Consider the following 13,962-nt stretch of genomic DNA (forward strand, 5'->3'; position numbering starts at 1 on the left):
ACTGAATATCGAAAACAATATTTTCTGTGAAATAAAATAAGTTTGAAGCCAATATTTTTAATTTTTGAAAAGCTATTTAAATTGAAAGTAAATTTTTACCAAGTATTAGAATTGTTTTTTTTAGAGTTTTATTTTTTGTAAAAAAAACTGTCCATTCGATTTTTTTCAAACTTTTATCGAATATTGAAAACAATATTTCTTATAAGATAAAATTAGTTTGAAGAAAATATTTCAAGTTTTTGAAAAGATATTTGAGTCAAAAATCAATTTTCACCAACTTTTGGTAAATTTTTATTAGGTTTTTAATTTTTTGCATAAAAACTGTCAATTCGATTTTTTTCAAAATTTTATTGAATGTTGACAACAATATTTGTTGAAAGATAAAAGTTGTTAAAAGCCAATATCTACAATTTTTGGAAAAATATTTGAGTCGAAAATCAATTTTTACCAACTTTTATACATTTTTTTTATTGTTTTTATTTTTTGTAAAAAAACTGTAAATTCGATATTTCTCAAAATTTGTCCTAATGTTTAAAACAATATTTCTTATAAGCAAAAATTAATTAGAAGCTATTATCTCAAAGTTTTAAAAAGATATTTGAGTCGAAAATCAATTTTTACCAACTTTTATACATTTTTTTTTAGGTTTTTATTTTTTGTTAAAAAACTGTGAATTCAATTTTTTTCAAACTTTAACTGAATGTTGACAACAATATTTTTTGAAAGATTAAAGTAAATCAAAGCCAACATCTCAAAGTTTTCAAAAGATATTTGAGTCGAAAATCAATTTTTACCAACTTTTATACATTCTTTTTTTAGGTTTTTATTTTTTGTAAAAAAACTGTCAATTCGATTTTTCTCAAAATTTTTCAAAATGTTGCAAACAATATTCCTCATAAGATAAAATAAGTTTGAATCCTAAATTTTAAGTTTTTGAAAAGATATTTGAATCGATATTCAATTTTTACCAACTTTGAGTAATGTTTTTTTTAGATTTTTATTTTTTCCAAAAAAAAATGTCAATTAGATTTTTCTCAAAATTTTATCAGATATCAAAAACATTATTATTCGTTGCACAAAATTGTTTTGGAGATGAAATCATATTTCAGTCGTAAAATTTTGGAGGTGACAAAATTTATTTTTTCAGTTTTATTGACTTATAAAAAAACCGTTATATTAATTTTTTTCAAAAAATATACTTGTTTGGTATCACGTTACAATTTACTATATAAAATTTAATTCAAGTCTCTAGCGTTTTTATTTCGTAAGATATTTAGGGTTAACCAAAATTTTCACCTTTTTTTCAAACTGCTATGGTAAAAAAACCACCCACGCAATTTTCTTGAGAGCCCTTTCTGCATCTTTCTGTATTATTATCTGTATAACAAAATGTATTTGAAGTCGATATCTCTTCTGGTTCTTGAGCTATGGACGACGAAAAAAACGTCGCGAACGTACGGAAGTACGGACGTACGAACGTACGTACACACGCACGCACAGACATCTTTCTAAAAATCTTTTATTTCGACTCTAGGGACCTTGAAACGTCGAGAAATGTCAAAATTTTCAATTTGACAAATCGGACCCATTACAATAACTTCCTATGGGAAGTTAATAAAAGAAGCTGGGATGCGACCCACACTGATAACCTCCCATCCCCATGTTTTGGTAAAAAAGGTGTCAGTTGAATTAATATTAAAAATATTTAACATATAATAAAATTGTTTGATTATTAAAACTATTTTTGTTAATGGAAGTTTGAGTCGATAACCAATTTTTACCAATTTTAGTAGCATTTTTTAAAATTTTGTATTTCTTATATAAACAAATACACATTGGATGAATGAAATAAATTTGAAGTCAATACATTCAATTGTTTACGAGATATCGAGAATTAAACATCAATTTTTACCAAATTTGCGTACTATTTTTTGTAGATTTTATTTTTTTTTATGAAAAAACGGACTCAGTCTAATAAAAAAATTTCGAAATATTTTCTGTGAGAGAAAATAAGTTTGAAGCCAATATTTTTACTTTTTGAAAAGATATTGGAATCGAAAGTAAATTTATACCAAGTTTTAGTAATGTTTTTTTAGGTTTATATTTTTTGTAGAAAACTGTCAATTCAATTCTTCTCAAAATTAAACTTAGTTTTGATAATAATACTTTTTAAAAACTAAAGTTAGTTTCAAGCCAATATCTTAAAGTTTTGAAATGATATTTTAGTCGAAAATCAATTTTCACTTTGTGAGAGTTCTTGCTTTGTTTCGTTAGGCTACTTCCTGATTTTAATGTGAGCCACCCTTAAGTTTTGTTTTTCCATTTATATCTAAGTGTATGCTTGGACTTGGATCTCTTGGATCAGATATCTGGCGGCATATTTTATACGTATGAAACATTAAAAGATACAAAGAAGGGATAGATCATAAGCTTTTATTAGTCAAATATTTCAATATTTGTATCGAACCCTTTAAAAGTCGAATATTATCTAGTTTTAGGTACGTATGTATTTGTGTTCCAAAGGAACAATAAGGCTTGCGTTTCTTTAATTCAATCCCTAAAATTGCCTTTGTTTTGTTTATTGCGAAAGCAACCTTTAAACGACAGTGTCAAATAAACTATTTTCGATTGTTCCTAAAATATATGTACAATTGTACAAAGGATGTATTTGTATAGTTTTATCAGATGATAAATAACCCCATGAATAAAATACAAAAATACCCATCATCAGAATAAGGCATAACCCAAAAGCTGTTTGGGTCTTTTGTTTTATTATACCAGTATAAACCAAATGTTCAATTTATATCATTTTTATTCAAATACGAATACAAACATTTTCCGAACTTACCCAAAAGAACAACCACAACAGCAGAGTCTCGTACACCCCATTCCCAGCACGTTCTCAAGGCAATATACAAAATATTGTGGTATTTCCCCATCAGACAAACCTGCAAAAAGGATATGAGAATTCAGTTTTATATAAATTTGATATCAAACAAGTATAGTGTGCCTATAAAATATGATGAAAATGCTTTTCAATAACAATTTTTTGTTCGGTTCTCCTAAACCAAAAAAGGAGTAGAAGCCTTATCAATTTATATTGCTTATTCTAGCGCCACCAATTGCCACATCGTTTTCGAAATTCAACACGAAAGTATAAACAAACAAAAGTTGGTATAAAATGCCTACCTTGCACGTTATTATTGAAATTTATACCGCTCACAATATCGCAAAAACCACACACCATCATCAGGAAGGACCCTTACCGCGACACACGGAAGCAGTATCAGGAACAGGACCAAGACCCACGGATTTTCGCAATAATTAACCCTAACGCCTTAAAGATTAACTTTATTATTAACATAAATTAATGGCAAACGCGCAAGAATATTGCTTTAATTGCTTTCTACGTCCTCGCTGGCGCTCGCGCTGGCTTGCTGCTGGTTTGTTGGTTCTGTTGGTTGGTAAGGGTTTTTGGTAGGTTCTGTAAACGGTTTACCATCAACCAAAGTTTATTTGTTCAATTAATTTATTTTCCAAGTACAAAGTTGATCGCATTAATTTTGAGTGACTTGCCTTGGAAATTCTTTGCCTTTATGTACTAAATTGGTTGGTACTGCTACCTACAGCTGTTAGCTGATGGTTATATTGACTCGAACAAATAAACCTTTAACTTAATTGGCAAACGTGCGGTGATGGCAGCGGCAATGGTGGTCGATGCTGCCGCAACGACAACGACGACGACGACGCGACGGGTGGTGGTAATTAAATGCTGGAACCAACCATAATAAAATAAAAAAGTTTTTTAAACTTACAACTGATGGAAATTCGTAACTGGATCTTTTTTGGGTGAAATTGTATAAAATTGAGATTTTAATGTTCAATTTGGTCTCATCGACTTGTTTATTTAAATATGAAAAAAAAAAAACAGAAAAAACATAGAAAACATAGCATGGCAGAAGTTGGACTGTCGAAACATTTCGAGTGCCCAACATTGACACTTCTTCATTGTTGCGAAAGTACGGCTACGGATTTCCCGAGTGTGAGAAGATTAGACTTAAGACGAATGTAACCGCAAGAGACGGCCATGTGGTTTTCCCGTTGAGTCTCTAAAAACCTCTTAATAACTGCTATGCATTAAGCATTGAAAACCAGTGGCAACATTGCCTTGCAGCCATCAGAGATGCCGCCTCTGAAGTGCTAGGTTTCACAGAGCCACAACAGAAACCCCTGGTTTGACGACGAATTCCGGCAAGGGCATGCAACAAAACAAGATAGAGGGATGTTAAAACAGGGAAGAGGTTCGTAAATTTTACCAAAAGGAAATAAAAACTCCCAAGGGTACCAGCCACAAACCGAAGCTTGTAAGGTCGATCAGGGGAACATCGTAGTAGAACCGCAGTCTATGTTCAGAATATAGATAGACTACTTCTCCAAATTATATAACGGCGATGACGAACCGAATTCCGCTGTAAGGGGGATAGAATCACTCAACCTAGGCGACGCAGATCAACAATTCCGCCTACCCGACCTGTAGGAAGTGAAGATAGCTATATCTTAACTGTAGTCAAACAAAGATCCTGAAGCTGACGGCATCGCTGCCGAAATATTTAAAGCAACGGGCGATGACTTGGTAGGGATCATGCACCAACTCATCTGCAAAATATGGTCGGAAGAAAGAATGCCCGATGATTGGAATCTCAGCATAGTTTTCCCGATACATGAAAAAGGAGACCCTCTAAAATTGCCCGAAGTACAGAGGCTTCAGTCACACAGATCACACTACGATCGATCCCCACCATCTCTTTATCGATTTTAAAGCCGCGTATGACAGCATCTATAGGGAAGAGCTCTACAGAGCAATGTCTAGTTTTGGCATCCCTGTCAAAATATGTTTTGTGCAATATGACGATGGAGAATGCACACTGCTCTATCAAGGTCGGAAAAGATCTCAACGATACATTTCATGTCAAAAAAGGTTTAAGACAAGGCAATGCACTGTCATGCAACTTCTATAATATCGTTCTGAAAAGAATTGTGCAAAACACAAACGTCAACACTAGAGGGACAACCTTCCAAAGGTCCATCTAATTACTCTGATACGCCGATGATATTGACATAATTGGAAGATAAAAGCGTGATTTCAGTGGAGCGTTTTTGTGCATTGCGACGGACGCGAAGAAGATAGGCTTAGTGGGCAGTGGCAAGACGAAGTATATGCTGTCATCAAAAAAGAACACTGAACAACGACGCACGTCTTGGACAAAACTTCACCATGTCAGCTATAACTTACAGATAGTTAAGGACTTTGTCTACCTAGGCACCGCTTTAAACACAGACAACGTTACCAGCGCTGAAATCAAATGAAGAATAACTTTTGCAAATCGCTGCTTCTTGATAGGTTAGGTTGGAGTGGCTGTCCAGATGTCATTGACACACGTAGACCTCAAGGGTCCATTGTGATACCACTAATGAGGTTACTCATGGGAGAGTAATGAATTTAAACAAACCATTTTGTACCTTTAATAAAGTTAGAGAGACGTTTTGTGTCAATCGTTGCCAGTTCACTGGTATTATCGAAGAAGGGATTACCGAGAAAGTAATTCCTTCTAATGGAGAGTGCTGGACATGTACATAGAAGGTGTTGGACTGTTTTCTTTTACTCCTCGTCCATGCAGCTTCTACAGAAGTCATTTGTGTGGACCCCTAGCCTCAGAGCATGACTTCCTATGAGGCAGTGTCCCGTTATTACTCCAATTGTAGAGCTTATACTTTGTCTGCTCAGTGATATCAAGCTTTTTGACCGTTTTAAGTCAATACTTGGCCATATTTGCTTGGTTGCTAGGCAGGTGGTACTTTGTGACCATCTAGCATTTGTTGTTTCCAGAGCATAGTGCTTGAGAAGATATTTGCATGTAGCAAGTGGTGTTCCTATGTTATGTTTTTGTCTAACATAAGGCAGAAGTGTTCCGCTTTTTGGCGAGCTCATCGGCTTTGCAATTTCCCGGAATGTCTCTATGGCCCGGCACCCAAATGAGGTGAATGTTAAACTGTTCCGTCATCTCATTCAGAGATGATTGACAATAGTGGACTGTTTGAGAGTTTGTGGAGACAGACGAGAGAGAATTAAGAACGGCTTGGCTGTCTGAGAAGCATCGTATATCCTTACAAGATATAACGTTTTCTTTGAGCCAGGATAGTGCTTCTTTAATCGCCATTACTTCTGCCTGGAATACACTACATTGATTGGGAAGTCTATAGGATAGACTGAGATTCAGTTGTTCTGAAAAGATACCACTTCAAAGTGGTCGGTCTTTGAACCGTCAGTATAGAAGTGTACCGCATCGTCTTCCAGGGGTCTCTCTTCTTCCCAGGAGGATCTTGAAGGGATGGACACATGGAATCTTTTACCAAATACCATTTTTGGCAGAGATTGCACCCATACATGACAGACCCAAGCACTAATTATCGCGGCGCCAGTACTTCACATGCATAGACATAAACGAAATAAAAGACACATTTTAAATGTCTTAAGTTATCAAAGTCTTGTTATGAAACAATTAAAATTATTCAAGTATTTTTATAACACTATTCCATGTTTTCCGAAGGAATCCTTGTTTAGTAACAAACTAAAAACGTAGAAAATATTTCCTGGAAACTTTAAATTTAGTTTGGAGCAAGGGTTCCTTCATTAAGCTTAATATTCTAAATTTACGAATTAGCAACAACATCGAACATCAAAACCAAATTTTATTTAAACGTCAACAAAGGATTCTTTTTGTTGTAATACCAAATTACAACAAAATATAGAAAATATCTAAAGTAACGGTTTTGGGTTCAATCCCTGCTTGTGCCATCTTAGGTATTGTGTACGGGTACTGACCACCTAATTCATTTTTCAATTAAAACTAAGAAGTTGTTTTCAAATTTCTACGACGTGATGCATAATCTTCAAACAAATTAATACCGTACGGTGATTCAAAAAAAAAACATAGTAAAAATCCTATCACAGATTTGAAATTTTCAAAACTAGTTAGCGGCTAATTAGAAATACACAACTTTTTGTTGCATATTTTGTATATATCTTAAGCTAAATTGATATCAGGGAAGGAGAAAAAATAAAAAAAAAAAAAACATAGAAAACATTCAATGAGACCATCGACATTGTAAAATAATTACAACTTTTTTCTCTAATCAGTAACTTGTCCTTATATTTTATTTTACCTTTTTTAAACAATTTACAAAATTATGACAGACTTTCTTTGTGCAGTGCGATGATGATGATGATGGTGCAAGTCGAGTGAACTTGAGTATCTTCTTAAATTAAAATTTAAAGAAATGAATACACTTAAAGATTCGTTAAGCATCATAGTTATAGTATGATGGCCAGGCCATCAGTTTCGCGCCTTTGGCTCTTTCCCTCTTCCATCTAAATTCACCCTACACCCAAACCACCCTAAAGAACCAAAACCAACCATACTTAGGGATGATTTGAAAATGAATTCACGGCCAAGTAAACATTTTAAATGTATCCCAAGGGATATATATTAAGTTTAGAGAGACCAATAGAGCTCATGATAAGCATCAGTTTGCATAAAATTTAATTTTCATCTGGGACTTTGGCATTGGCATTGGTTTGGTTAGGTTTAAGTCTTGCTGTGATGGGGCAGGGTTTTGAATAAAAATGAGCGTAATGGAAAATGTAAACAGCTTTTAATGGTTTATTTTAATTTTTTTGTATTTAATTTCATTTTTACAAATTTTAGATTCATTTCGTTTTATTATATTCCAACCAACAAACCAACCTCCAGGGTCGGGGTTTATGGTTAATTTTGATAGAGAAGGTTAATTGAATGGTATAATTTATATGGATTCAGTAAAAGTGTATAATAAATGGTCCAGTTGGCAAGATACTAAATGCGCCTAAAATATATACCTACTAATTTTTCCCAGACTGTTTAGCATTTCAATGAAAGCATAGCATTTTATTTGGAGCTAGGGGGTAATAAAAGTCCTAGGTCAGTATTTAAATTATTATACCTCAATAAAGTTCTTTTTGTATGTTTTGTATTTAGAGAGAATGAAATTTCGTCTTGGAATAACTTTTATTTTATGTTTGTATTCTAAACAAAACATTAAATTGTGGTTTTAATGTTGTGAATACTTAATCTTTAAGTCGGATGAAGAAAATGATATTTTCATAAGTGTATTCGCTCATAATTTCGAGAAGCTTCATAATTTTCTGATAATTCTTTTTGTTATAAAACTTTTCTTTGTTCTTATTTAGTATATTTGAAAGTAGGATTTTTCTCACAACACAGATAGGGAATTTTCATTTGAAATAAAAAGCTTTTCAACTGAAGTTCTATAACATAGTTACATATTTGACCTTGCAATGGATTTTTTTGAAAATAAGAGCTAAGTGGTATTCATAAAATCACCCTTATAAGTTTTAATTATTAAATATTTCAACTAAACATTTTGTTTCTGAATGAAATTTTACTTTTAGAAATTTAATTTAAAACTGTTTCCTTTGTTTAGCCGTAGATTAAAAATCCAGATCTTAAATAAATGTTGACTTATTTGTTCTCAATTTATCAAAAAGTGAAATTTTAAGTTTAGGAAATATGAAATCAAATTTTCCCGCGAAATATTAAAATATCTTTCAATGGAAGACAATAAGATGGTTTGTTTAAAAAATATTTTTGATTTTGTTTGTAAAGAGAAATTAAATGGCAGTCGTAAGGAGAAAGGTACGCCATTAACAAAGGGTACAGATATCAGCCAAATGGCCACGGAGGCAAAACTATATCCTTTTAATACTGCTTTCTATCCTTATATTCTTTCTAAGACTATACAAAACGGAGAACTAATTTTTTTTTGGTAGGTAGCACCGACGCGCAGTCTTTTTAAAGTCAACACGTTAACCACATCAAAATGTTTCTATTCCGGAAATTTGAATTAATACCCAAACCCACCAATAAATAACCACACCAAATAATGACATGTTAATTATGAAGACTTTACTCAACAAATATTCTTCAATTTTTGAAGCGCTTAATTCAAGCTAAAGTACCTCAGGGTAGTTATCTGGCACCGTTACTTTATATGATTTTCACTAATTAATTCTACAAGCTGCAATTTTATACTTTTTTTCTTTAGTTTTAATAATTTTGAGACGAAACAAGTAGACAGTTTGATTTTAATCGGTCTTTACTTTGTTGCTAATAGTATGAGATTTTTAATAGTGGAGTTAGTTGAAAAATGGAGTGGATCTTTCGCAATAAAACAACTTCGAACTCGATTTTTTCGTTGCCCATATGAATGATATTAATAACGCTTACAAAAATGTATCGGTTTTCTTCTTTTTTATTCGAAAAAAATATTCCTTTCATTTATAATTTAAAGGTTTTGAAACAAGGGTGTTAAATTACAAAGAATATCACCAAGAAATCAATAAAGTCCTTCGAAATTGTTTTCTTCTCGGAATCTTTTGAAAAATGTATCGTTTGTTTTAAGAATACTCAAATGAAATATTTTACATTAATTTGAATTGAATGAACTTTCTCTAATGAAGAATAAGTCTTTGTCAAATTTGTCTATCAAAAATCATCATACCCTATTTAAATTTACCATGCGTAAAAAAAAGCATACAAACTTTAGAAAGTAGCTATTATAAAGTATAAGGTGTAGGGCTCTCAGATCTTTGATTTCGTTTCGGATTTCGTACTTTCTTCAAAAGTAGGAAAAGACTGACTACAGAAATAATCCTGTGAAGTATAGTAAACCAACATTGCCTTTAAAAGACTATGCAAAGAAAAAAAGTAATGCTTTCTTGAAAAAGAGGCTCTTATATGCTGCAAAAACACAAAAGAATTTTGACTTGCAATAAACAATTGCAGAAAATAAGTATTCAAATAAGCGCGAGCTTATTAATGGACTACTTTCAGGCTTTGTTAAACCCAATAACAATCACATAACCCATTGAAATACTTGATTCACCTTTTTCTTACGATGAAATAACAAAGTTTTGAAAAATCTTAAAGAGAAGAAGTCACCAGGTCCAAATGGGATTCCCATTGAACTTTTTAAATACGCTACAAATGAACTGCAGGAACAAATGACAACTGCTTTTAATAATATACTGGATACGGAAGTTATACCACCAAAGTTTAAAGAAGCAATAATATTCCCTATACATAAAAAAGGAAATATAGCCGAGCAAGCTAATTATAGAGGAATATCCCTTCTTAATGCATCCTATAAGATTTTTACAACACTCTTGAATAATAGAATGGCACATTGGATTGAGAGTCAAAAACTTATTCATGAAAATCAAGCTGGTTTCCGTAATGGTTACTCAACTGTAGACAACATTTTTGTGCTTCAGAACATTGGTGGCACATTCCCAAAACAAAAAAAGAAATTATTCGCCTTCTTCATTGATTTCATTTTGATAACATCGATCGAAGAGCTCTGTTCTAGAAGCTCTACAATATTGAAATGAGTAATAAGGTTGGAAGGGTACTCGAAAAAATGTGTGAAGAAAACCGAACAGCGGTAGGGTGTGGAACTGAGAGTTCGGAGTGGTTCGCAACAAAAATGGGAATAAGAGAAGGCTGTTCCTTAAGTCCTTACCTGTTTTCGTCGTTTATCAATGACAGACAAACAGACTGTGTACCAGGAGAAATAGAGTTTGCCGGGGTGTTATTTAAAGCACTTCTTTTTGCAGACGACGTTATATTATTCGCATACTAGCCTGAATCATTAAAGCTGATGATGAACCGCCTTTATATAATACCTTGGTATGACGATTACTAGTAATCTCAACATGGATTTACATCTAACGGATAAACTTGTAAAAGCAAAAAGTGCAATATGTGCTGCATGGAAAAGATGTTTTTCAAATAAATTCGTTGACCATACCGTTAAATACAAACTTTTCGTTGGAGTAGTGGAATCGGTGATGCTGTATGCTGCACAATCTTGGGGACACAGTCTACATGAACCCGTAGAGAAACTCCTGATATACTATATTAAAAGAATTTTTTGGACTACCAAGTACAACAATCAATTATATGCTGTTAATCGAAACATTATTTGTTAAAACTTTGAAGCACCACGTAGATTACTTACTGAAAGTTCTTGAGATGCGAGACTAAAGACTTCCCAAAATTGTTGCCATGAAAGCAACAAAGAATAAATGTATGGTTTAGTAAAATTGAGGAGCTTGCGAGTTACTGTGGGATGGATTTCAAATTATTTAAGGATATCCAATGAAAGTCACCCAAAAGATATGATCTATGAACTCATTTCCAAAGTGGATGAACAATATAGGCTAGATTGTATAAATATAGCTTTAGATTTAATATCACTGCCTAGGTACAATCTACGAGTTTCCTTGAGAACTGGACAAACGGCAAAAGCCATGCTTTAATGATTTCTATATAAAAATAAAAAAAATATTTGTATCATTGTATGATAATGAAGATTTCGTTTCGGAAAGTTCATCAAGATCATCGAGTTGACATTCTAGAACTGCCCAGGACAGTTAAAAGTGAACCGCAACTATGGAAATGCGTATTGTGAGCAATGCCCAACTTTGCCGCATGCTCTCCTACCGGCTAGTGTTCGGTACACGTTATAGAGGTCCTAATTATATAATGCCTGGGTCTGCATTAAAGATCGAACGGCTTTTGTCATAGGTAGGCAATATTTTTTTTATAATTCAGTCGGTCAGGCTGTTTCACATGCAGTTGTATTTTTTCAGTAAAAACTAGAAGACATTGCTCTTTTTTTTATGACAAAATCCCTGACCCAACTCCAAACTCCATCTTCGACCCGTCAGTTAAGATAGAGGCATCGAAGCCTTTCGTAAATATGCCATTCTCTCAATCCTTCTGAAAAGAAAAGGACTTTAAAATCTTTACTGAATTTTTTTATGGACTGCAAAAGTCGGAGTCTGTCACAAAAATATCCGCTAAATCAGTTCATAAGTGTTGCCATGCGCATAGGAAAATCAACAGACTGATTTCTTAAGTCTAAGTGCTCTGCACGATACTAAATATTGTATGTGTAGGTCTGCTGGAGATAGATGCAAGATAACATTCAAGCCATCAGTTGGGCATAACCAAAGGGCCATGTAGTGCAGACTTAAGCAATTTTTTGAACCTTCTTAAATTTCTCGATGTTGTATTTTTTGTCAAGTCACCGCACAATCGATCCAAATGACAAAATATTTTGTACAACGGCTGTGTACGTTCACAAAATGTTCTTCAATGTTTCATTTTCAGTTTAGTTGCGATCTAGAATAACTTCTAGATATTTCTCACTAAAAGATAAGCACAGGCTAAGAGTGAACTTAGGTATTTTAGTTTTGTTAATAAAGATCATCAGTTCAATCTTACCCTGATTAATTCCAAGTCCACTACTTCTGTCGGAGTTTTTAACTTTATTTAGAGTCATCTCGGTATTTCGTAAATCACGGTGGCAAACTTTAGAAAGACCGATATAACCAAATAATCAGCTTAAGCTTACACCCTTACCCCACGCATTAACCTTTTAACTTGACGACGATTTTATTAATTACTAAAAACCATAGGAGCGGGAAGGGAACACCGCCCAGTAGAGTTTCGCTACTAATTGTTGTAACTCAAAAAACTAAAATTCTTTAATCGCTCAGCATAGAAATTATCGATTCTCGAATAAAAAATTATACCTTAAAGTGAATAATTCATTCAGGATTGGAATCAGTTAAGATTTTGTTAATGAAACGTTAGGTACGTCTACGGTAGCAAGAGTAAATTATTTATATTGAATTGTCTTCTCAATTATGCGCACTACCTCATGTACCTCATGTCTCTAAAACACGCGTGCTGAGATTCTTCTAGATGACATTCGTTTAGAGTTATTTAAGCTCAAAAGATGTCAATATTATTGGTCAAAAATCCTTCGAGTACTCGTGGCTACTCATTGTCAATTTTGGTAAGAAAGAACTTACATCTGTCGCATGATCATTTCCAGCCATGTTATTGGTATTTCTTAAATTTTTGGTAGTAAAGCTTGTAGTGCCATCCACATCTTGAAAATGAAATGGAGAGAAAATATTAAAAGCCCAGGAAATGATTTTTCTTGTATTAAGGAATGGATTTGTTCTATGTAAACTATATTGTTGTTTGGAGTTCCAAGCTTCTCGGGGTTGCAATCCTCGCATCCCGGAAAATGAGTCATCATCAGAATTTCTAAGAACTCAACTGGAGAGGCTGTCCACAATCTATCAGTTTTTCTTCCAGAAGAGTTGGACTACAGACAACAATGTTCCTGCGTTATCAATTGATTGACAGTATTCTCTCCAGTCTTGTTTTAAGCAGTTTCTGTGGCTCTCTTATAAATCTAAATGCAACCTTCATACAGTTGCACAGAATCTTGTTTATGGAAAATATTAAAGTTTTCCGTTCCCTTTTCCACTGACTGAATTTAACTGGGCATTAGATGGAGCTTAATTGCAGAAATTCATTTAATTTTTACACGAGCCCAATCTTAATCCGCGCCTAAATTAAAGATTTATAGTATTTTTGAACAACGTTTTGTAAAGGTATTCTAAAAACAGAAATTTGATTATAAAGGGTGATTTTTTAGCTATTATCTTTTTGGCAACACTGGTTTAAACAGCTGACGCACGTTTCGTGTTTAGTTTCACTGTCCAACATCTTCAGTTTAGTCTGTAATTTAACCATGAATCATCGTACAAACGAACAACGCTTGCAAATTATTGAATTTAATTATCAAAATGCGTGCTCTGTTAAGCAAGTTCATCGCGCGCTTCTTCCATTTTATGGTCAGTTTAATCGACACACTGAAGCTGCTATTCGTGGTGTTGTGACAATTTCTCACCAAATTTTCATTGTTGGACTTGAACCACCAGCACTCTTACGTAGAGTGCAAACTGAAGAAAATATCGCA

The 13,962-nt window shown here is 33.3% G+C and overlaps 2 protein-coding genes across 2 annotated transcripts in view; one reads left to right on the forward strand and one right to left on the reverse strand.

The window, feature by feature from the left end:
- LOC129954049 (guanylate cyclase soluble subunit beta-1) overlaps positions 1-13,962 on the forward strand; it is a 326,886-nt gene that overhangs the window by 258,254 nt on the left and 54,670 nt on the right. The gene's annotated exons all lie outside the window — the stretch shown is intronic.
- Positions 1-13,962, reverse strand: part of LOC129954047 (uncharacterized) — a 54,721-nt gene that overhangs the window by 33,082 nt on the left and 7,677 nt on the right. Inside the window, 1 exon segment of the mRNA XM_056067687.1 lies at positions 2,849-2,948. Within this exon segment, the coding sequence (XP_055923662.1) occupies positions 2,849-2,948 (100 nt within the window).

Source organism: Eupeodes corollae, chromosome 1 (genome assembly GCF_945859685.1).
Source record: "Eupeodes corollae chromosome 1, idEupCoro1.1, whole genome shotgun sequence".
NCBI classification, from domain to species: domain Eukaryota; kingdom Metazoa; phylum Arthropoda; class Insecta; order Diptera; family Syrphidae; genus Eupeodes; species Eupeodes corollae.